The 24,392-nt window shown below is 43.1% G+C and overlaps 1 protein-coding gene across 4 annotated transcripts in view; it reads right to left on the reverse strand.

Annotated features, from left to right (window-relative positions):
• Window positions 1-2,170: 2,170 nt before the first annotated feature.
• Window positions 2,171-24,392, reverse strand: part of Pik3c2g (phosphatidylinositol-4-phosphate 3-kinase catalytic subunit type 2 gamma) — a 349,836-nt gene continuing 327,614 nt past the window's right edge. For all 4 annotated transcript variants that reach the window (XM_029478871.1, XM_021164809.2, XM_029478872.1 and 1 more), the window contains 2 exons: window positions 15,544-15,669; window positions 2,171-3,647 (listed from right to left, as the gene is read on the reverse strand). In XM_029478871.1, the coding sequence (XP_029334731.1) occupies window positions 3,495-3,647; window positions 15,544-15,669 (279 nt within the window). In that variant the 3' untranslated portion in view covers window positions 2,171-3,494. The remainder of the gene's footprint in view (window positions 3,648-15,543; window positions 15,670-24,392) is intronic.

Here is a 24,392-nt window from a genome sequence, read left to right on the forward strand (position 1 = left end):
ATGCAATGCAAAATATACTTCCGTCTAGACCTAGAAGGACAGGTTTGAGAGTTCTGACTTGCTAGAATCCTTTGTGGATTCTGGTGCGGTAGAAGAGCTGGTTGTGACCAGAGTCCCTCATATGCTCTGTTTTTCTTCCTTTCCCTGGCTCCCTTCTCACCATGTGTGATCTAATAGTCACTCAACAGGCAAAGTCAAGTCACATCTTGCCTCCCCTTGGTCATCCCTGGGCCCTGTCATCTCATTGATGGTACAGTCAGACTTGAGATGAATAGATCTAGACAGGAAGTCTTCAAGGCCTAGAGAAGAAATTAGCTGGTCTTTGTACCATGGCTAGTCTGGCAAGGGCTCTGGGTATGGATCATAGTCACTTCTAGGGGAAATCGAGTTCTTCATAGTGAGGTCATGGGGAAGAGCTCCCCTTTGCTTTGTCTGAGGATGTAGTGTCAATGAGAAAAAGGCTTAGGGCTTATTACTTGCTTGGAGAAGCAAATATCAATAACATGTAAAATAAAATGTGAATGCGCACACATCTAGAGATGACAAACATATAAGAGAAAAGGTAGGGTAGGAAGGATCTGGTGTGTGTCTGAGGACAGCAGTTTGCCATGTCACCGTGGTGTCATGGGATGGGTTTGACAGAGACAGAGACATTTGCTCAAGATCTGAAGGATGTGTGGGAGTCAGAAAAGTGGACAGAGGGACCCAAAGAACCTTTTTTTGGAGAAGGGGTTGGCTGATCAAAGACTTCAAGGATGAAACATGCCTGGAGTTTCCAGCGGACAGAAAGGAGGTCACGGCTGGAGCTCTGAGGATAGAGGGACACAAGGAGCATCAACATCAGAAAGACAGAGAGCTGTTGAGAAGTCAGCAATAGGGCCTTTCAGGCTATTTTAAAGGCTAGGGCTTTTGCTATGAAATTAGAGGCTCCTGTAGAGTTTAGAGCAGAAGGATGCCATCATCTCAGAGGCCATGGTGCTGGAAAAGGAATGGAAGGAGGCTGGGATTCAGAAACCATGAGGCTTCTTAGAAGGCATCTGTGGTCACCGAAGATAAAGATGATGATAGGAAAGGTTGTTAAGTGACTGGACTTGGGATGTAGTTTGAAAGCAGGTCTAATGGGTTTTCTCAATTGGGCAGCACTCATGTGTGTGTGTGTGTGTGTGTGTGTTACCGAATTTGAAGTCTTTATTAGATTCTCTAGGGATGCTAAACAAGCGATTGGGTATTACTGCTGGGATTTGGGAGGGGTTGCAGGGTGGAGATATAAAGCTGAGGACCAGTAGCATCCAGATGACATTAAAGCTTTGAGTATATGAAAGATCATTACCAGGGATGAAGGGAGCTTGGGCCACTGCAGCACTAGAGTGGGGCGGAGTCAGGAGGCTCATGAACTGGAGAATGAGAACAATGTGTCAAGATCATAAAAGAAAATCATGGAGGATGTGTCTGGAAGAAAGTATGTGTATGACAGAGTTACTGAGGATATAGGTACAGATGGAGAGATCAAACTGGAGAGGGAAACAGACAGCTGGGTTTAATTAGCTACATGGATGTTTTTATTGAAGTGGTGGGACAAACAGCTGCCCTGATGGGCATGGGAGAACTTTGGAAGACAGACACTGTTGAAGGTAGAGAAAAGCACTTGAAAAAGTTTTGTCATGAAGAAGAACAAAGTGTTTGAGTGATGAGGGTAAAGGACCATGTTCAATGCACAGCTGGGGACTGGTTGGGAGAAGCACCCATCACTCCTCTCTGTTAAGTAGATGAACCACAGAAGCTACTGATGCAGCAGGTCCAGCAACAGTGGAGGACTGTTGATGTTTCCTTTGAGAGATTCCAAGCAGGAAACAAAGTTGCCAGGGAGAATGTGGGTCAGGAGCAAAGAAGCTGAGGTTTCAGCTGAAGAGACAGTGTGTCACTATAAGCCAAGATAGGGACACTGTAAGGAGATGTTATGTCACCATTGTCTATAAGACAAGACAAGGAAGTGTAAGAATGAACAGGACAGAAAAGCTCACAATGTTGATGGCTTTCTGGGATGGAGTCAGTGACTAAATACACAGGCTTTCATGTGTTTATATGATTATATAACCGGCCAAACAAAGCAATATGAATTCCTCTTTAAAAATGAAGCAAATCAAGATTAGAGAAACAAAACCAACAACAATTTACATGGTAGATGTTTTATTTTTAAAGCACACCAGTTCTTGAAGGTTCACTACTCTGGGTTTGTCTACTATGCAGGTAACACTCTGTAAGACCATCTACTCAGTTCATGGTGAGAACAGGGGGTGGGTTCAAGTGCAATGATAGCATTTAACAAGTGAAAAAGAGAAACAGTGAACTTGAAAGTCTGACATTCTGAGTTTGGGGATTAATAAGACTTAAGGTGTGAGCACATTGGAGGCTGGGAGACACAATGACAATGGATTGTCATTAAATTCTAAGAACTGAATTTAAAGATTACAGACCAGGAATCCCAGTAGTAGGGAAACAGAGGCAGGAGGACCACTGTGAGTTTGGGCCCAGCTTGGTCTACATAGTAAGTTCTAGGTCAGCTAGGATATATAGTAAGATTCCCATCTTAAAAACAAAATTTCCTATAGGAATACAGGATTTTTTTGAGAAGAACAGTTGTTGATGAGTGTGGGGGCAACAAAAACAGAGAAACTAGAGTAATGAAAGGCATTATATACAGGCATGAAATTCTTAAAGAAAAAAAAAAACCTATGTAATAGAAAATCTTAGGCCTTTTTTTTTTTTTGATAGAAAAATTATAGCTCATGGTTGGAGATCACCAGTTCTCTCAGTAAACCCACTCGTTACTAGACATGTGGTTTGTACACATATTTAAGCTTGGAATATATTGCAGGTATTCTTAGCCTTTAGATTCATTCATGAGCTTCTCCCAGCTTTAGAGAAACACCTTGAAAATATAATTTTTGACCTCAATAGGCAATTAAGACAAAATGTGAACTTACGTTGCTTTCAAAATGCATATTAAAAATAATCACTCTTTGATTACTTTGCATATGGAATTTTACATGATGAATATTCCAAGGAGAAAATACGATAAGAAAATAAGGACAAGGTAGGGAAGAAATAGCTACAAAAGGCTAATTTTGATCTGGTTCTTTTGTGACCTTCACATTCTATGGTTCTCAACCCATAGGTCACAACCCTTTGGGGGGAGTCAAATGACCCTTTTATCACATGGGTCACATAGTAGAGATCCTGTATATCAGATAATTACATTGCAATTCACAACAGTATCAAAATTACAATTATGAAGTAGCAACTAAAATAATTTTATGGTTTGGGTCACTACAACCACCAAGAGCTGTATTAAAGGACCACAGCATTAGGAAGGCTGAGAACTACTGCTCGAAGCTCTCTCCCAGAAGAAAGATGCCTTGCATATGTGACAGAGGCAAGTAGAAGCTGAAAACATACAAGTACTTAATCAATAATGCACATGCTCGTGGCGTTAGTCAGATGATACTGTTTCCTAGTGGGTACCACTTTTCTTCATTGAGGGGAACACTGCAGAGCTGGATGTTAACTGCTCCCACAAATACAGTTTTGCTCTTCACGATAAGCATTAAAACATGGCCCTGGAGCCCCAAGACTTCATCATATACCACCTAAAAATGGAGAGAGAAGGAACGCGTAAATCAGATATGCTTGAATGCATCTTTCTTTTCAATACGGATTTAAAATTTTAAAATGATGCTAACAACTTATACCTTGGAGGGGAGAGGTTCATGTCAAAACATTTTATTTCCAGTGTTAACCCTGAAGAGCCAAGGCTCTACTGATATAACAGAATTCAGTGACTATTTCTTCAAGAATCTTAGGGTTACTGATTTCATTAAAATTTCCCACTTCAAATTCAGTGATTCAATCAGATATCCACTAGGAATAGAGTCCAATAGTCTGCCTCTAACCATCCTTGCACCTGTCACAGGAGCTTGGGTACCACATCCTTGTGTTGCAGGTCCATGAAGAATGACAGGCCAGTGCTGCTTAAATGGGGAAGGCAATATGTTCTTGCATATTGAATGGAATCAGTTTGTGATCACGTCTTTTACTTAAAACTGCATGACTTTTAATCATGAAAATGTGTCTAGCCAATTAAACATATAATACAAACAAATCAAAAACGGGAAAGAAATCTGCCTTTCCACTCACAGCTAAAATATTGACATTCTTTGGTCTTATATATGCAATTGCTTGTTTTTCTTCTCAAAGATCTGACTTGTGTGTGTGTGTGTGTACGTATGCAAATATGCATATGCATGTATATGTATGGGTTGTTCGTGTGATTTATTTTTCCCCCCAGTGGGTCTTGTTCCACTTTGGCTTCTAATATTCTGGACATTACAGTCATGACAATGATAGGCCTGTTGAGGGTGAGAGAGATTGGCAGTGGGGGATGGGTGAAGATATTAGTTATGAGATGTGAAAGAAAGGGAGGCATGCATGGAAAGTTGACATGGTTGCCAGGGAAACGTGTTAGAACACATTTAGAAGCCGGAATTTCACACAGTGATACATATTTGCTATTTACAGCCACATTACAAGGGAGAATGGAGGGCTCTCAGTATATGCAAAATAGGAGGCAGCTTGAAAGGAAAGAGCCCAGACAGCTGGGTGGCTGCCTCTGTGAGTAAGGATGGGGTATCTGAGCAGTTGCACACTGTCTGCATCTATTTATCTCCCTCTGACGCCATCGGTGAGGACTGTAGTTGAAGCCCCTGAAGGAATCTCTTTGCCGAGCATGTGTGCCCATGACTACTCCCCCAGCACCGAAGAAATGCAAGCTGATCAATGACATTTGGTTCTCTGCCATAGGCAAAAAATAATTAGCAAGTTAAAAAGCTAATTCAATCAAGGTGCATGATCTGCGATGCTATCTAGTCTACTCTATCCAGCTACTCTTACTTCAGCTCCACAAAGAAAATTACTGTTGATTTTCTAGGATTGCCTTTTTAAAGTATCCCAAGCCAGGTGTGGGGTTCAGGGGATAATAAAGGACTTTAGAGAATGCATCAAACAGCCCCAAATTCACTCCCTGTAACTCATGTTATCTCACGGTTGCTGGATGCCTGGTGCTGCCCAGAAATCCATCCAGAACCTCAGGGTGATCTCCCTCTTATTTCCTCCACAGTGGCCACCTTCAACCTCCTGCCTTCTCCTCCCCTTTCCTGCCTATAACATTGTCCACAGTGAATTCCTCGCCTGTCCCACAGAGAAGACAGATGACAGAGCTTTCAAAATGATACACGGGAGGAGGAAAGTGACACACTTTCAAGACGTGGGCCCTGGAAAGGTCTGGCTCAGGAACTCTGTGAATTGCACCGATCAATTCCAAAAGGGAGATTTTCAACAAAACACAGCAATAACTTATATTCACATTCACGCGGATCTGTCTTCGGCTGTGAGCCTTTGCATGCTGGGAATAAGAATACTAACCTCTAGCACCGTGAAAAAGAATTAGTGAGAGGCTAATTCAAGCTTCATGCCAAATATTCAACACTCATAAATCAACTTTAAATATTCATCAAACACACAAATAGGGGATTTTTTTTGCATTTGGCTGAGGAATACACTTACTGACAAAAGCGATTTCCTCAAGCGCCCAGAAAGTAGGAAGCCTCAGGAAGTCACTTTGAAATGTCTTATTATTTTAAGTCACTTTGAAATGTCATTATTTTAAGTCACTTTGAAATGTCTTATTATTTTCCTGTGGCAAATGTAAACATCAGGACTTCCAAACCTGTGCTCCTTGGTAGATTTTTAACCTGTTCTTGAATAATACAGATTATTTTCTTAAAGTGACCAAAGTTAAAATATTGGTGTTATATAGCTCTTAATTGTTCTGTGCATCTATAGTGATTAAAAAACAAACAAACAAACAAACAAAAAACCCCAAAAAACCAAAAAAAAACCTCCTTTACCATGCAACAAGTAGTTGTTGGGTCACGCTGGAGAAGAAGATAGGTAGATGTATTCTTTGTGATGTTTTCATCAAATGACATAATATGTCTTTATATAAACAGAATAAGGAATATTTCTCTTAATTAAGCTTTATAGTGTATCCATACATTTTTACCGATAAGCGTGAGGCAAATCTTCAGTCAGCCTGACACATACAGAATTTGTGGGCTTGGAATTGGCACCTCAAATAGAAAGCCTTGAGTGTAATGACTATCTATTAACTCACACATAGGCATTCACTGGACATTATTTGACACAAGGGGCTAATAAATAAGGCTAAAGTACATTTTCATGATTGCAGTGGGAGAGTAATAAACAGGAGATCAGCGAGTCTGTGGCAGTGGGAAGCATGTTAAGGGTGGGGTGAGAGCAGGCTCAGCACACGTGAGCACAGAGAATTGGAAGGAGAAGAGTGTCCGGGTGGACTTGGGCTTTGGGATGGGTTAGCTCTGAGCTTGAATAGCTTGTGCACCCTCTGGGCCTGGATATCATGTACATATATAGGCATCTGCTATTTAATGAGAAGATGTAATCCTGAAACATCAATATTTGGTGCCCTCTGTCCTCTTGTGAAGATGGCTGCAATGTTGCAGGTGACGGAGTGTTAGGGAAACACTTTCTTGCACTGGACCAGGCCTCTGAAACTTGTAGTGCATGACCGACTGAGTAAGCTTTCTCATCTTGTGAACACCAGAAGAGTTCAGGCTTGGGAGACAGCAGTAAAGGACAAGGTCCTGAGTTTGATACCATGTGAAAAAAAGCTAGGTGTAGTGGTGCATATCTTTAATGCCAAGACTTGGAAGCAGAAGGCAGGAGGCAGAGGCAGGAGGCTGTAGGACCTCTGTGAATCCAAGGCCTATACTACATAGTGTGAGACCCTGTCTCAAACAAAACAAAGCAAAACAAAACAAAATATCTAGTGAAGATACAAAATCTGAGAAACAACACACCTAATGATGACCTTTTTTTTTTTGGTTTTTTTTTTTTTTTTGGTTTTTCGAGACAGGGTTTCTCTGTATAGCCCTGGCTGTCCTGGAACTCACTTTGTAGACCAGGCTGGCCTCGAACTCAGAAATCTTCCTGCCTCTGCCTCCCGAGTGCTGGGATTAAAGGTGTGCGCCACCACGTCGGGCCCTAATGATGACCTTTGCTTTCCATATACACACATACAGATCTGCGTACACACACACACACACACACACACACACACACACACACACACACACACACACACACAGATAGAGAGAGAGAGAGAGAGAGAGAGAGAGAGAGAGAGAAGAGCAAGTGTCAGGTGTATCCAGCTTGCTGGCTGGACCTAGAGCACAGTCCTTGTATCCTCACTGCCCATGAAGAACTTTGCAAGGGAGCTTTAGGCAGGCAAAGCATGCACCATGTGTGTCCTTTCGCTCTGGTGTTTTCTTTAGAATTTTCCTGGATAATACCCAAGCAAAGGACAGTGAAGGAACAATGCAATAACAATGTAATCCTGTTACAAGGGAGAAATTCTTCCTTCATTATGAATCCTTTAACAATGTTTTCAACCAGAATTTTAGAGGTAGCCGAGCACAAAGAACAGTGGTGCGAGGGCTGAAATCACAGCTGTTTCTCAAAGCTGAAAGATGATGCCCTGAACATTCTGTTCCTGACCCAGGTGCACCATGGGATTTCTGTATGCCAGTAGAATTCTGAGAGACTGCTGGGAAACCCCACGGAGATGCACACTGGGAAGTGTCCAATAGACAAGCTGGGCCCTGCACCAAAGCTTTGGCAATTGAAGGGTGGAGTCTCTGCCACTGGACAGAGTCCTGGAACTACCCCTCCCTCAGAGGGACCTATGAATAAAAAAAGGGGAGAATTGTTTTAGTGAAAAATTTGGTAAGACATTGATATGCAACTTCTTATCCCTTTGTATGACTCAGAGCTTTACTCACAGATAGGAACCAGGCCTTTCTCTCTCACCTCACAGTATGCTGCAAGGCCTTGGCAGTTCGAGGAATCCCACCATAGTGAGGAATGTCCATAGTGAGCATGCGTCAGAGGTGGAAAAACAGAGCTGTTTAATACCCAGGGATGCCATGTGATAAGGCTCTGAGCTCTTTAATAAGCAACGGGTCTCCTATTAGGGAGCCCTTAAAGTCTCACAGAAATAAAGCGGAGGCTTATTGTCAAAATGCAATCCTATATCAGTGTTGAAGACAAGAGAAAATAAGTCAGATACAAAGTCAAGTGTACATTTTGTGCATCTTTTGTTGAGGTTTGATCTGTTGTTTTGATTGTCATGCTAAGTGCAGACCGCCAAGACCTGGTCGCCCCACAGACGGACGAGAAAGTCTGCATGTAGACTCAAATGACACTATGTGATCTAGACCCCAAGTGATTTTTGATTGGTGAATAAAGATGCTGACAGCCAATACCTTGGCAGAAGAGACATAGGCAGGGTTTAGAACTCCCAAGACTTCCCCAGCATCAGGGAATAACCATGAGGGGGAAAGAAGGTACAGGGAGGAGGAAGCCACCATGGGTTAGGTGAGTCCTAAAATAATGCCCATGTGGGCTGGCCAATTGGAGTTAAGAGCAGCCCAGACAAAACACAGGAACTCATATAATGGAATTATTGGCTGGGAAATAGACATAAAAGAATAGAGGAGAGATAGATATCTGCCCAGCTCGTGTGCTGATTAAGGGTTATTATAAGTATAAAGATTGTATGTGTGTTTTATCCAGGAACTAAATGGTTAAAGGTGGGATAGAAACTCTGGGTTGGGATTAAATTTTCCAACAACAAAATGGTGCCTACCATGGGACATGGTTTTCTTGAAGTTAGGCCTGGTTCTGCCTCCCAGCTTTGTGCTCCCAGAAATAAGACTCAGACTCAAATTATATTTACAAATACCTTAGCCACATAGCTGGGCTCTACCCTGACTAGATTATAACTAATGATAACCCATTTATTTTGACCTACATTTTGCCATGTGGCTGGTTACCATGTACCAGTCTCCTCACCTCTTTTTGGGCTCTTCTTCCTGCCTCCTTGACTCCCAGAATTCTTTCTCCTCCCCATGTCCCACCTCTATTTCCCGCATAAGCCATAGGCCATAGGCTTTTTAATTGACAGGTGAGGCATCCACACAATACACAGGATGATCTCTCTACAATCTTTTATAGGCATTGCTGTATTGATATAGACTCAGAATTTTGTGCTGGATTTCTGTCTCATGGTCCTCTGATTTCAACTGGCTTCCCTGTCCCACTCCAGCCCCCACACCCCGCATCTCCAGTCAGTCTCAATCTCCTCTCTGATACCCACAGTCCTGCTTTGGGCTCCATGCAGACTGGGATTATGCAAGTATGGACTTTATTATTTGTTGGTTTTTTTAAAAAATGTGTACAAATATGAACAATGTGTGTCTGTTCCTCAAGAAGGCTTCGGCAGAGAGGGAATTGTAGGATTTTGAATTACTAGGTCGTGGATTAAGGAAGACTTAGGATTCCTAAAGCCATCAGAAAATTTATGTCCATACCAAGAATTGTAAGCTTCATGTACGCATATTTACTGCTGATTTCATAATCCATTGAGCTTCTGATGATTTAAATTTCAACTTATTAAAATAATACTGACTGCTGGTGACATTTATTGTTTCTTTATATTATGAACACTTAATTTCCATATAGGGACTGAAACCTGCTTCTTTCCTTCTTTCCTTCCTTCCTTCCTTCCTTCCTTCCTTCCTTCCTTCCTTCCTTCCTTCCTCCCTCCCTCCAATCCTCCCTTCCTTCCTTCTTTCCTTCCTTTCTTCCTCCCTCCCTCCAATCCTCCCTTCCTTCCTTCCTTCCTTCCTTCCTTCCTTCCTCCCTCCAATCCTCCCTTACTTCCTTCTTTCCTCCCTCCCTCCTTTCCTCCCCCCTCCCTCCCTTCCTTCCTTCCTTCCTTCCTTCCTTCCTTCCTTCCTTCCTTCCTTCCTTCCTCCCTCCCTCCCTTCCCCCTTCCTTCCTTCCTTCCTTCCTTCCTTCCTTCCTTCCTTCCTCTCTCCCTCCCTCCAATCCTCTCTTCCTTCCTTTTTTCCTCCCTCCCTCCCCCTCCTTTCCTCCATCCCCCCTCCCTTCTTTCCTTCCTTCCTTCCTTCCTTCCTTCCTTCCTTCCTTCCTTCCTTCCTCCCTTCCTTCCTTCCTCCCTCCCTCCCTCCATTCCTCCCTTCCTTCCTTCTTTCCTTCCTCCCTCCCTCCCTTCCTTCCTCCCTTCTTTCCTCCCTCCCTCCCTTCCTTCCTTCCTTCCTTCCTCCCTCTCTCCCTTCCTCCCTTCCTCCCTCCCTCCCTTCCTTCCTCCCTCCCTCCCTCCCTTCCTTCCTTCCTTCCTTCCTTCCTTCCTTCCTTCCTTCCTTCCTTCCTTCCTCCCTTCCTTCCTTCCTTCCTCTCTCCCTCCCTCCAATCCTCCCTTCCTTCCTTTTTTCCTCCCTCCCTCCCCCTCCTTTCCTCCATCCCCCCTCCCTTCTTTCCTTCCTTCCTTCCTTCCTTCCTTCCTTCCTTCCTTCCTTCCTTCCTCCCTTCCTTCCTTCCTCCCTCCCTCCCTCCATTCCTCCCTTCCTTCCTTCTTTCCTTCCTCCCTCCCTCCCTTCCTTCCTCCCTTCTTTCCTCCCTCCCTCCCTTCCTTCCTTCCTTCCTTCCTCCCTCTCTCCCTTCCTCCCTTCCTCCCTCCCTCCCTTCCTTCCTCCCTCCCTCCCTCCCTCCCTTCCTTCCTTCCTTCCTTCCTTCCTTCCTTCCTTCCTTCCTTCCTTCCTTCCTCCCTTCCTTCCTTCCTTCCTCTCTCCCTCCCTCCAATCCTCCCTTCCTTCCTTTTTTCCTCCCTCCCTCCCCCTCCTTTCCTCCATCCCCCCTCCCTTCTTTCCTTCCTTCCTTCCTTCCTTCCTTCCTTCCTTCCTTCCTTCCTTCCTCCCTTCCTTCCTTCCTCCCTCCCTCCCTCCATTCCTCCCTTCCTTCCTTCTTTCCTTCCTCCCTCCCTCCCTTCCTTCCTCCCTTCTTTCCTCCCTCCCTCCCTCCTTCTTTCCTCCCTCCCTCCCTCCCTCCCTCCCTCCCTCCTCCCTCCCTCCCTCCCTCCCTTCCTTCCTTCCTTCCTTCCTTCCTCCCTCTCTCCCTTCCTCCCTTCCTCCCTCCCTCCCTTCCTTCCTCCCTCCCTCCCTTCCTTCCTTCCTTCCTTCCTTCCTTCCTTCCTTCCTTCCTTCCTCCCTTCCTTCCTTCCTCCCTCCCTCCCTCCATTCCTCCCTTCCTTCCTTCTTTCCTTCCTCCCTCCCTCCCTTCCTTCCTCCCTTCTTTCCTCCCTCCCTCCCTCCTTCTTTCCTCCCTCCCTCCCTCCCTCCCTCCCTCCCTCCTCCCTCCCTCCCTCCCTTCCTTCCTTCCTTCCTCCCTCTCTCCCTTCCTCCCTTCCTCCCTCCCTCCCTTCCTTCCTCCCTCCCTCCCTCCCTCCCTTCCTTCCTTCCTTCCTTCCTTCCTTCCTTCCTTCCTCCCTCCCTCCCTCCCTCCCTCCCTCCCTCCCTCCCTCCCTTCCTTCCTTCCTTCCTTCCTTCCTTCCTCCCTTCCTTCCTTCCTTCCTCTCTCCCTCCCTCCCTCCCTTCCTTCCTTCCTTCTTTCCTCCCTCCCTCCCTCCTTCTTTCCTCCCTCCTTCCCTCCTTCCCTCTCTCCCTCCCTCCCTCCCTCCCCCCTCCCTCCCTCCCTCCCTCCCTCCCTCCCTCCCTCCATTCCTCCCTTCCTTTCTTCTTTCCTTTCTTCCTTCCTTTCATTTCTTCCCGTCTTTCTTCCTTTCTATTGCAACAGCTATAGATTCTCTCTCTCTCTCTCTCTCTCTCTCTCTCTCTCTCTCTCTCTGTTACTTATGTGACCAACTCAGATAATGTTCCTTAAGCACCATCTACCTAATCCATTTATTTAAAGAAACTTATTTTATGTGTATGTGTGTCTGAGTGTATGTGTATACATCACATGTGTGTATTGCTTAAGGAGGACAAAAGAGGGTGTCATATGGAGTTTCAGACCATTATGAGCTGCCATATGGGTGCAAGGACACAAATCTGGGTCCTCTACAAGAGCAGCCAGTGCTCCTGACTACTGAGCCATCTCAGCAGCCCATCTCTTAACTTTTGATACAGAATCTCTACAAAGCTTCTTGATAGTGAGGTTGGATGGCTTGTATGCAAGGAAAGAGGGCAGGTTTCACATTGTTGGCTGTGAATCTCTAGCTATGAATGGACACTTTAACGAGTAATAAGACATCAAAATACCTCTACCAATTTAGAGTCTCCTTTATAGGCATGCACATATATATATATATATGTATATATATTAATGATTTATATACATTTTACACATATAGTATCACTTATAAAACTTCCTGAAATATTTAAAGACAATTTTAAATATTACTAACACTAAGTATTAAAGATATCTGGGGAGAAGAGACATTCCTTTAATTGTCATAAAATTTACTCTAGGTCTAAAGGTTACAAAGATGCGTGAAGCAGGAGGTGCCAGGACTCCCAGGTCACAGCAGCAGAGAAGGCAGAGTGGGATGTGGGTTTGAAGAGTCATCAGGACCATATGCAGCATTTTAGGTGAATAAATAAGACACTGCAGTGCCTAAAAAGGATTGATGGTGAATCTTGGTCTCCAACTTGATGGGATTCAGAATCACCATGGAAACAAATATCTAACATGCCTGTGAAGGAGTTTAGGTTTCTTGAGGTGAGAAGATCCCCCTAATGTGAGCAACGCCATGGGCATCTCTCTGGAGTTTCTGCTGCCATACCTGCCCCACCATGATGGACTGGCACCCTCAAACTGTGAGCCAAAACAAATTCTGTCTTCAGTTGATCTTTCTAGATATTTTGTTACAGCCATGAGAAAAAGTAACTGAGACAAAAGGCAATTTCAATTATCATAAAGTATGCAATTCTAGTTATGTAACATTAAAATTTAAGGGATATTAATGCCACATTTAAAATTGTAGGTTGACACTTGGCAATGAGGACCCTTCAAACCATGTAAATGGAATAATAATCAATTTGTCTGAGTGACAGTCCGGTAGAAATATAAAAGATTTAATAAAACGATTTCACAGAGATGGTCCTGATGGTATATATATATATGTATCTGTATATATACATATATACAGATACATATATATACAGATACATATATATATTGCATATACATATATGTATATATATATGCATGTATATACAATTCCAGCAATTGGGAGGCAGAGGCAGATAGATCTCTGTGAGTTCAAATCTAGCGTGATCTACATAGTCAATCCCAGGTCAGTTGAGGTTACATAAAGAAACCCCATCTCAAAACAAACAAACAAAAAATATTCCACATGAGTTGGATAACAGCTGTGTAATGGCTTAAGAGACAGGGACCTCAAACAGAATTAGACCAGGAGAAGGAAGACTGGATTTAGGCGTCTGATGGTGTTCTAGTAGAAACGGTAGAGCTTGGTTGTTGGACATGTGACTGAGAAAGAGAGTGTCATTAAAGGTGTTATTTTGAATTTGCACAAAATTAAGCCAGCCAACATTCTAGCAAGGATGAGGAAGGGCTTCAGGTGGCCTCACCCCTAGCTGAGAGGATATTCACACAGAGGGGAGTCATTTCCCTTTGGGGTTGTAATCACTGTAGTGGATAGACATATACCTGGAACATGCAAACCACACTAACTGGACCACTGAGCTATAAAATGTACATGTGTGATGCTGCCAATGCATACACACTAATCCGGCATCTTTTGAGATGGCAAAGAAGCAAGCCTGTCTTCCAAGTGGCTGGGAGAAGTTTAAATGTTATGCTCCAGCAATGTGGAAGAGGGGTCAAAGGTCAAAACCTTGAGTTACACCAGGTGTGGTGTGCACACCTATAATCCCGACACTTGAAGAAGAGGCAGGAAGAGCAGAGGCACGAGGCCATCCTTGGCTACAAACACGAGTTCCAGATCATCCTGGGTTATACGAGTAGCTGGACCTTAGGGGAATCAATACAGATGTAAGCTTACACTGAGATGGGACAGAAAACGTGTGAATGTATCCAGAGTCTCTGTCACCATGCTTCATTGTCCAGCAAAGCAAAGCAGAACTCCTCAGCCCAAGGATGTCAAGGAAATAAAACATTCAGGGTTTAGGTATAGCCTGAGAGCTTCACCTTGGGCGTTCTCCTCTGCAGCTCATTCCTAATTCCTCAAGAAACACAGGGTTTCTCAGGGATTCTTAGGGAGTGCAGACAAAAGAAGGAAGTCAGAGTCACTACTCGTATAGTTTTAAGGCATTTGCATTTTTTGTTGTTGGCTTTTTTGTTTTGTTTTTGTTTTTTCTAAATCAGAGGTTGTTTGAATTTCTGCATGCAGACCCTTTGCCTAGGGAGGGATGCTTTTTGAAGGGGAAGCAGGCCAGGGTGGACCATAGAGCTTCAGCAAATAGCATTTTAAGAGGAAGGATAGCAATGCATTAAAACAAAAAGGAGGTTATAGGAAAAGGGAACAAATTAAGAAAAGGTGGAATTTAGGCACACAGAGGTTTCAAAGGATCAGGGTGTCTGGTTGTCAGTTTGCACCTGCAGCAGGGAGAGAGCCTGAGGGCTCGTTGCATTTAGCAATTAGGAGCCTGCTGATATCACTTGAGTGAAGCCCTACCAGGAAAGGTGAGAATCTACACTGCACAGCATCCAAGGGTGAAGGGAAGCAGAAATGAGAGCAGCTTGTGTGATTTGATTAATGAGCTGGGGCTGGTGATGTGGGGAAGAAAGCTTGCTCAGAAAAGCTGAGATAGGAGTCAACAGACTTTGCTCTGCACCACACCAGGGCGAGGCTGAGCCAGGAGGATCCTGCTTGTGTGAACCCTGGGATGCTCAGGAAGACCCTGTCCTAACAAACACACAGCTGAAATAACATGGGAAGATGCTTTTGTTTCTTGTTGGCCTCTGCTAGATGACACAGCAAGAATAAACAGACGGAAAAACTCGAGTCAGGAGGTGAAGGAGGTAGGAGACAACAAAGGCAGGTTGCTTTAGAGAGAAACCAGAAGACTGGAAAGATTGGATCTTGAAACCTTGTAGGAGAGCTATTTGCAGAATGCAGTAGCTCTGATTAATGTTTTTTTTTTTCTAATAGCTTTTAGGTTTGTGATAAAATGGTTAGGTGATAAAAACTTGCATGTGCTAGAACAAGGTTAAAGAAAATAAGATGAACACGGTAGGTAGAGAATACAATAGAGTCAGGGAAAGTGTTAGTATGCAAAGCAACCCTCCCATGCCTGCTGGAGGTTGGCCTGTCAGAGCTTTGATAGTCTGTATTTTCCAGTTCCCATAGCATCTAGAACAGTGTTCAGCATGCTGGTACTATTTTGGGCAACATCATGCCTTTATGGAACAATGCTTCCAATTACTGAAAATTCTCCATATTTGGTTGTGAAGCTGAAAAAAGGGGAAAAAAAAAAGAAGAATAGAAAAAAAAACTGGTAAGAAAAATATAAACTACCTGGACAGGCGATAACGCATACTTACAATTTCATTGTAAGTTGGGTTAGTGCATTTTGGAACACACTTTGTTTTCTTCCTCCGAACTTCACTGGGATGTGGTAGAAGATAAATTTCAACATGTGCACTGGGCACAGAGCCATCTGGGAGATGCTGCAACGGAAAGTGGTGATACATATTAATGGTGTCACTATCAAAGAAAACAAATATCTGGGTACGAAGTGGCCAGACCAGAGGCAGGATCTGGAGTTATGAAAGCGTCTTTAGCTCATCAGAAAAATATAAAGAAGGATAAAAAAGAAAAGGAAAGAAAGGGAAAAGAAAAAAAGAAGAACTAGAAGAAATACTTGGCTGCTCAAAAATAATTCCAACTGCAGTGTCAAAGAGATATCCCATCTGAAATTGTTCTGTGAGAGAACAGAGTTCAAAAGTCCATCAATTACAGTTTTATGTTTTAGAGTGAAATCTTAATTTGCATTTTTGACAGATACCATCAAGAGATGAATGTTAGTCACAAATAAGGACAGGAATTAAGTATATTGGGAGTATGCACAGTACTTAAGAATCTTTGAAACATCAAATTTAACATATATTAATATATACAGTGAGTTGGAGCCCTTAATGATCTGAATGCTTCTGTGATGACATCACAGTCAGACTTATAACTGGCATACAGTTTAAATGGCTCCAATAGATGTAGGATGTGAGTTACCATCAAATCCATTAGATGCATTTTTAGACACTGTCTTCGATGGAATGGGCATCTGCTGAAGGGGCTGCCTGGACAGCAATGCTGAAGGGAGCCTTCCTGCCCGACCCACCTCCATCTCCAGCTTCCAGCCTTTAACACCTCGGATGGCAATTAGTGCACTGAGACTATTTTTAAGTCTATTGATCCTGTTTGGAATGGTGTGGCCAGCAGCTGCAGACTGCTTGGGAAGGCCTCCCTTTCCTTCTGCCTTTCCTTCAAGTCTATTGTGGGTATTTTTATTTATTAATTTACCATTTGGATAGTCAGTCCACCATTTCCAAAATCAAAGTGACTGGAAATAAATAGATGCTATCACTGTGATTTTGGTGAAATGGACCTTTAGTGAAGAACACATGAGAAATATTATTGTGATTTAACTTGAAAGATGATGGCTTAAAAACCAAATATGAGGAATTGTGGGCTTATTATTATTTACTGCAATGTATTAAACATTTCAATAAATACTATTTAATGCTGTAAAATATAAAGCTGTTTACACATTCTTGGTGGCCTGAGAAGTTATATAAATTGGCCCAAATGTTCAAAGTCCTCAACTCCTGCTACCCTGGCTTTTGTGCCCATCCAGACCTCACCTTCTGCAGCTAGAAAGTTCCTGATGAATTTTTATTGGTGTTGTGGATTGCCCCTAAGGCCTGTATGCACAAGATGTGCTCAGCCACTGAGTCTCATCTCTACCCCCAAATTTCATATAACTGTTTAGCAAAGGAGGTGAAGAACAAGTCCTGGTCTACAGATAAAGCTGTCCTCAACAGGTAGGCACCATCTGGATGTTTACAATTCCAGCCTTGTAGGCTGGCTCTGGGATGGCTCTGAAGACCAGTGCTGAAGGGAACATCTCCCAGTGGGCAGAACTTCAAGCAGGAGCACCTGCATGTTTACTTGGCTTGGAAGAAGAAATGGCCAGATGTGTCTATGCACCAGCTCGTGAGTTGAAGCCAATGGCTTGGATGCATAGTCAGGGACGTGGAAAGAACATGATTGCAGAATTGCTGATAGGGAAATCTGGGAAAGAGGTATGTGGAAAGGATTCTTCAAGGAGGGGGGGGGGAATGCCATGAATGTATCTGTGGTCTGTGCAAATTCTCATCACAGAATGTGTCATCAACAGAGTAGGATATAATTAACCAAAATACATAGGAATGGCCCAATCCATTTATACAGATTACCCTTGCTATTCCCCATGGACCAGTGAAGAAACCAAACATGGTGGATGTGGTGAGAAGTTTTTTTCTTTTCCTTTCTTTCTTTTTTTGGCTTGGATTTATTTATTTATTTATTTATTTATTTATTTATTTATTTATTTGAGACAGGGTTTATCTGTGTAGCCCAGTGTGTCTTGGGATTTGCTTTGTAGATTAGGCTGACCTTGAACTCACATTGACTGACCTACCTCTGACTCCCAAGTGCTGGGATCAAAGGCATGTACCACCTCACCTGGCTATACATGAGGTGAGCAGTTTTAAGGGCTCAGCAACACAGATTCCAATCACTAAACAGTCTGAGTGTTGTTTAGCAGCTTCCTCACAACAACCACATTCTGTCAAGGAAGGAGGCAGCCAGGCTCCTAAGACCCAGGATATAAACTTCACATGTATGGGAAAGCTGGAACACACAAGATTTTTGAGGGTCCCTTCCCAGAGTTGTAAATGCAGTAAACAACTGGGGAAGGAGACTCCAATCAGCTTACTGGACAAGAGTCTAGGACCTGTAGAGCCGGCTACCTGCAGGTGACAGAGAGAGCTCTAGCATGGGTCTTTACCCACGTGGTGGAGATTTTCAGCTATACAGCTTCATTTGAGCCATCCTACTCTTGCAAGGAACTCCAGTAAAAACTCACCAGTGCACCAAATTGGATGTTTGTGCAATCGTTACTTTGGGATGCCTGGGTTCTAAGTCTGGGATGAGTAGACTTGTATGTTGTGTCTGCCTAGGAAAAACCTCAGACAATACCAGGCTATGCCCAGGGGGTGTGAGCAATCTGCCCAGAAGAAAGTAGGCTATTGAATCCTAAAGATGGCACCAAATTGGTAGCAAGTTGTTTGCCTTGGCTCTTCTCCATTATGGAGGGGCAATGTTCTCTTCATAATGGGATGATGATAGGCTGATACGGATGTGTGTTCAGTACCATCGTTCCTATGCAACAGTACTCCTGATGAAGGGACTTCCTCCAATAGAATAGAAGTGCAACAACAGAATCCCCTTCTTTTTATCATGCTCCCGAGCAGCTGGAGGTGTGTATTATTCATAGAACTGTTGGAGAACTGTTGGATGGCCTTTTGAAGACTCAGTTACAGCTTCAGCTCAGTCAAAATGTCTTGTAGAGTTGAGTAAGTATCTCCAGCAGGCTATGTACCTACTATGTAGCATCCCATAAATATATAGAACTGTGTGTCTTCCCCACCATGTTCATGGTTCCCAAGGTTAAGTGGGGGAAAAGGAGTGGGACCACTCACCATGATACCAGTAGCTTTAAAATATTTTTTATTTCTTGTCCCCAGACCTTATGTTCTGTTGGACTAAGGATCTTTTTCCAGGGAAGAAATGCTTCCACTATAAGACATAGGTATTACTCCACTGGCCTGGAAGTTAAAACTTTCCTGGATCATGCTATTAATTATAAGTATTTAAGTTCCAATATATCAAAGAGATTATTCATCATTGAAATATTTTTCTTTTTTGATGCACACACACACACACATACACACACACTCGTGTACACACTCGAGCATGAGTATGTGTGTGTGTGTTGGAGAGGGGGTGAGCGGGCCTAGGTGCAATCAGGTGGAAGAGGCAAGGGTAGGACACTGGATGTCTTTCTTTGTTGTTTTCCACTGTACTTTTTGGGACTGAATCTGAAATGATCCTGTAATTCATCATCTTGGTTAGGCCAGCTGGCTAGCAAGCTGGGAACACAGGCGTGTGCCACCATGCCTGCTTAGTAGACCAAACATAGCTTCTCAAGCTTACATGTAAAGCAAGCACTACATTGGCTGAGCTGTTTGCCCTGCCTTTTTAATGGCTTTTAAATATTTTTACTTCTTTCCTTCCTTCATTTTGTATATCAGTAGCATATTTAACAGCCCCAAACTGGTCTGGTTACAGCACCTCCCGTCTCAAAACGTCTGGGCTCCCCTTTGCTTGAAGAAGAAACCCAAGTGACAGAACAGCAGAGCTTTTTGTGCGGGAGCCTCCTCCCTTAAGCGCCACCCTCAAGCTTTGAGTTTCTATTTCCGAGTTAGTGCCCTTGAGAAGGTCCTTGACTGTCCGTGAGTTTTCAGAATGCTGCAAGAACACAGGCTCCGGTTTGAGCCAGGAGTGCGTTGTAAATGTGTACAGTAGGCTTCCCTTGGCTGGTACCGGCTTTAAGTGCAGACGTTGATTGCTTGGATCTTGTCGAGTTTTTCTTCCTCTGTAGCTGTGTTATCAACATCAATTCTTCCCCTTCGGACGTCCTGGTGTCACCTCCTCTTCCTTCAGGAGCTGGAATAATTTATTAAGGCGCCACCAGCTGTCCTGCCATCAAGCAGTTATCAATGTGCTCTTTGCCCTTATGTTCATGCAGATTAATTTTGACTTTAAAAATCATTATACAACCTCTACTGGCCTAACTCTTCAACTTAGGGTTTTTTGTTTGTTTTTGTTTTTTTCTTTTTACTCTGATTGTCTTTTGACCTTCACTAAGACTTGACAGAGACCTGGAGAAGGTCAGACCTTCCCCCTAGCAATGGGGAGATTGTTTTTACGCACAGTGTGTTGAGATAAAGTGGCATGATTCCTTTCTTTTAGAATCTTGGCTGATATTTTTAGAAAGGGCTCAGGAGGTAAATATGAAGCCATCTCCACTTAGGTTTTGTGGCTCCTTCTAGCTCTGATTCTATGTATTCTCAGCTTGCATTTGAAATTCATCATAAAATTATGGAAAACAACAACAACAACAGAAACCTTTCCCTATGTATATCATCATCTTGAGGGTGGGCGCTCAGAAGATCTTCACTGGAAGGCCTTCCCATTCTACCCAGCTCTCCATTCCTTTGTGCTTCTTTCTATTGTCTATTCACAAAATCCTAGTGTGTCCTCTCATAAGGCTCAGGCATGAAAGGCTTGGTCACCAGCTGACTGTATGACTTTGGAAGCTTCTCGAAAGTTCTGTGGTTGCGACCTAGCTGGAGGAAGTGGATCACTTCCGGGTATGCCTGTGAGTGTTGCATCTTTCTCTCTCCCTCTGATGATGAATTTTGATTCTCCGTGCTTTCCTGACCAGGAAACTCTGTCTCCTCACAGCCCAGACACAGAGGAGCCAGCTGACCATGAACTGAACTACGATCCAACCCCGAGCCTTCATATACAAGGTGTTGTGCCAAGCATTTATCACCTCGATAGAAAAGCTAATCAATACACTTAACCAAACTTCATCAGTAGATTCTTCCGTTCTCAAAGGAAATGCTGGAAGCTTTTACTTAAAATTTGGCTTCTATTTACCTTTATCTCTAAATAGCCATGTTTCTCCACCCCCAGTATTCCACCTAACATTGCCAAGAAGTCAGTAGCATCAAAGACAACCATGGGTCTTCCGAAAGATGCACCGTTGGGAGCTCCTAGTAGAGTGTGAACTTCTTCACAAGGAGGACTTGCACACAAATAGATGGTGTAGCCTAATACACACATAGGCTGTACAGTATACCTTATGGCTTTGGGCCTATAAACCTGAACACCAAAGCTACAAGTGATTTCAAAGCCAGCAATTTAGTCAGACCCCTTTTCAAAAAAGTGACTCATAGAAACATGCATCAGCTGAGGCCTGTGTCCTATCCCACTGCAGGGTCTTCAGGGGGAGAGCATGCACAAAGCTATAATTTCCATGCTACAAACACCTTCGCAGATCTCCCAAGAACCTGCTCTAAGGTCTCCAGAGTCATTGTCTTTTTAGAGGTGTGTCCATCACGGTTTGTTTGGTTTGCTCATCAAGCCTGTAGACAAGTGGGGACATTCTCACCATTAATGGTGGATGTGCGTGGGCCCAGGTCACTGTGAGTAGTCCTAACCCTAGGCAGGTGGTCCTGGGCCACATAAAAAAGCAAGCTGAGCGTACTGTTGGTCAGTAAGCCATATTTCTTCATGTGCTCTCTTTCTCTTTTCTTTTTTTCTTTTCTCTTTCTCTTTCTTTCTTTCTTTCTTTCTCTCTCTCTCTCTCTCTCTCTCTCTCTCTCTCTCTCTCTCTTAATCTCTCTCTCTTTTTTTTCTGAGACTGTTTTTTGCTGTGAAACCCTTGCTTCCCTCCCAGATGGGCTATCAATTGCAAACTGGGATAATTCCCTCCTTCCAAGTTGATTTTGGCCACGGTGTTTATCGTAGCATTAGAGGCAAAGCCATGGCCATATAAATGGCTCACTGTGAGTGAACGGTATGCTGTGGGACTTTCTCATACCCTCTTACTCTACAAATCCTCCCATTTTGTTTCTCTTAATGTGGTGTAGAAGGATGAATCAGAAAGAAATAAGCTTGCTCCTCTATTCTTGTGATGTTGATTGTCATGCTTACATTTGAAATAGACCGATGTTTCATAAAGATCCCACGTTGAAGACAGAGGCAGGACTCACAATAAAACTAACTATTCTCCATAAATAAAATCAACGTCTCAAACATGTCTGTGGCTCGTTTGTCAAATACGTGGTCTTGCTAACAAAACTTCAAAGTTTTAAAATCACAGCTTCTGAGTCAGGTGTGGTGGTACATACCTGTAATTCCTGCACTGGGGAGTTAGAAGCAAGGGCATGTTGAAATCGAGATTAGATTGGGCTTTAGGAGACTCTGCCTTGTAATAGCAATTAAATAAAAAAAATAATAAAAAACCTAATGCTTCACTATAATACTTGAAAAATATTGTATATTCCCCATATTTAATAGAAGTAGGCACAGAAAGGATTTTAGTGACAGCTGATGAATCATTTAAAAACTACTCTTAGGAGGCTGGGAAGATTAGGTAAACTGCTGTTGGCAAGTATACGGACCTGAGTTTAAATGCCTAGACCCTGTCTAATAAGCTGGGCACGCTGACGCTTGTGCCCTCAGCACCAAGAGATGGAGCCTGGGAGATGGGGGGATGGCTGGCGGGGTGGCTAGGTGATGAGCTCAGGGTTCAATAAGAAACTATTTCAAATACAAAGCTTGGAGGAGAAACATTTGATGTTGACCTCTGACCTCCACACCATCACACACATGCGTGCATCCCCGTCTAACTCCTCACATGTGCACATCCCTGTATACCCTCCCCAAATAATTTTTAAGTGTCTCATTTGTCTAATAGAATAGAATGAAGATTTTTTCAGATGTCCTTGGAATTTGCTAGTGAGATGATTGCTTCCTTAACTCAGGAATGAAACACAGGATGGAGCAGCCTGGTTGAATTTAATGAGTTACTTTGTAACTCTTTGTTCATGATCTTGACTTCTAGCTGATCTCATTTTACTTGCATGAATAATTGAATACACTAATTTTTTTGCCGTTACTTCTTGCTCTGGATGGCATGTAGCATTTCAAATGGCTTCTCATGTCACTGTATCTGTTGTTCTTAAGCACAGGAAGTGAAAGTGTCTAGAAAAAGTTACTTATAAAAAGGGAGAGAATGGAAAGGCATTCTGGCAAAAAAGAAGATAAAATAATAAGGGAACGTCTCCGCCATTCAAGTTGTTTATAAAATGAATAATAGCACCGGACATTGCAGAGCATGCAATAGTATACCATAATATTTACCATTAGAGAAGCACTTACTTTAATTTTTTCACATGTATGTAGTATGTATGTATGTGACCCTGCATGTCATAGCACACACGTGGAAGTCAGAGGACAATCTGAAGTAATCAGTCTTCTCCTTCTCCCACATGGGTCCTAGGGATCAAACTCAGGTGTGTGGTCTTAGCAACAAGTGCCGTTAGCCACTAAGCCATCCTTCTGGCCCTGGACCATTTTCTTAAAATAATGCACAAGTTAGTATTGCTTACTTTGCTGGAGGTTTTTCTATAGGACCAATGTCTAACCATAGCCTTATATGAGTCTTTGTGAAGAAAATAAAATAATTCAGAGTGCTTCTAGATGGAGTTTAATGGGAAGACTGATGAAGATGCAAATGGCTTAAAGTCACCAGACACCTTGGAGCCTTCCTTATAGTAATCCGAAGCTTAATTGTGTTTAATCCATTACTATCTTTCCAATGAATAATTTATGAGAATTTTCCATCATTTTTAACGTAAATGCCTCTAATTATTGGTTAATACAAGCTTCGGTGAAAATCAACTGACCATAATTAAAATACGATAGGATTTTCAAAATCTGAGATGGATGCCAGAAACAAGAGACTCCGATAAAATCCTCTTCTCGCCTGTCTGTGTGCCTGGCCAGTGTGATGTGTGTGCCCAAATCAGTCATCAGGCTGGCTGAAGGGAAACAAATGACAGCAGCGGGGTAAGGTGGAGGTGCCTGGAACTCTTTTTTCTTTCTTTCCTTCTTAACTTAAATACTACAATCATTTTTCTAACCTGTGTGTGTTGGTCAATAGGAATGCAATGAATTCAGAACTCCATGACCTAAATCACGATGGTCTCTTGCTTCATTTCACACTAATTTAAACCTTTCACAGACTCTGACTGGTTGGTGCTTTTCAAGACTTATTTTTAAAAGTAGTTGAAAAAATATAATTATCATGTATCTAATATTTGAGTAGTCCAAAAAAAATGAGTCAAGGCATCAACATCTTTAAAAAAATGTATTAATTTATTACCATTTTAAAATTGTGTATTTCTGTGTATGTTTGTGTGTGTGTTGTGTCTGCTCTGTGTGTGTATGTGTGTTGTGTCTGGTCTGTGTGGGTTGTTTCTACTCTGTGTGGTGTGTGTGTGTGTGTGTGTTTGTGTGTATGTTGTGTCTGGTCTGTGTGTGTGTGTGTTGTGTCTGCTCTGTGTGGTGTGTGTGTGCGTGCGCGCGAGCCTTCCTGTGCCCGAGTGTGCTACTGTTTGTGGACATGTGCCTGTGGTGGCCCAGAGGACCCCTGCAGCTGCAGTTCCAGTCAGCTGTGAGCCATCCAATGTGGCTTCTGGGAAACAAACCCTGA

The sequence above is a fragment of the Mus caroli genome, unplaced genomic scaffold, assembly GCF_978045245.1.
Source record: "Mus caroli unplaced genomic scaffold, Mus_caroli_1 scaffold_7, whole genome shotgun sequence".
Lineage (NCBI taxonomy): Eukaryota > Metazoa > Chordata > Mammalia > Rodentia > Muridae > Mus > Mus caroli.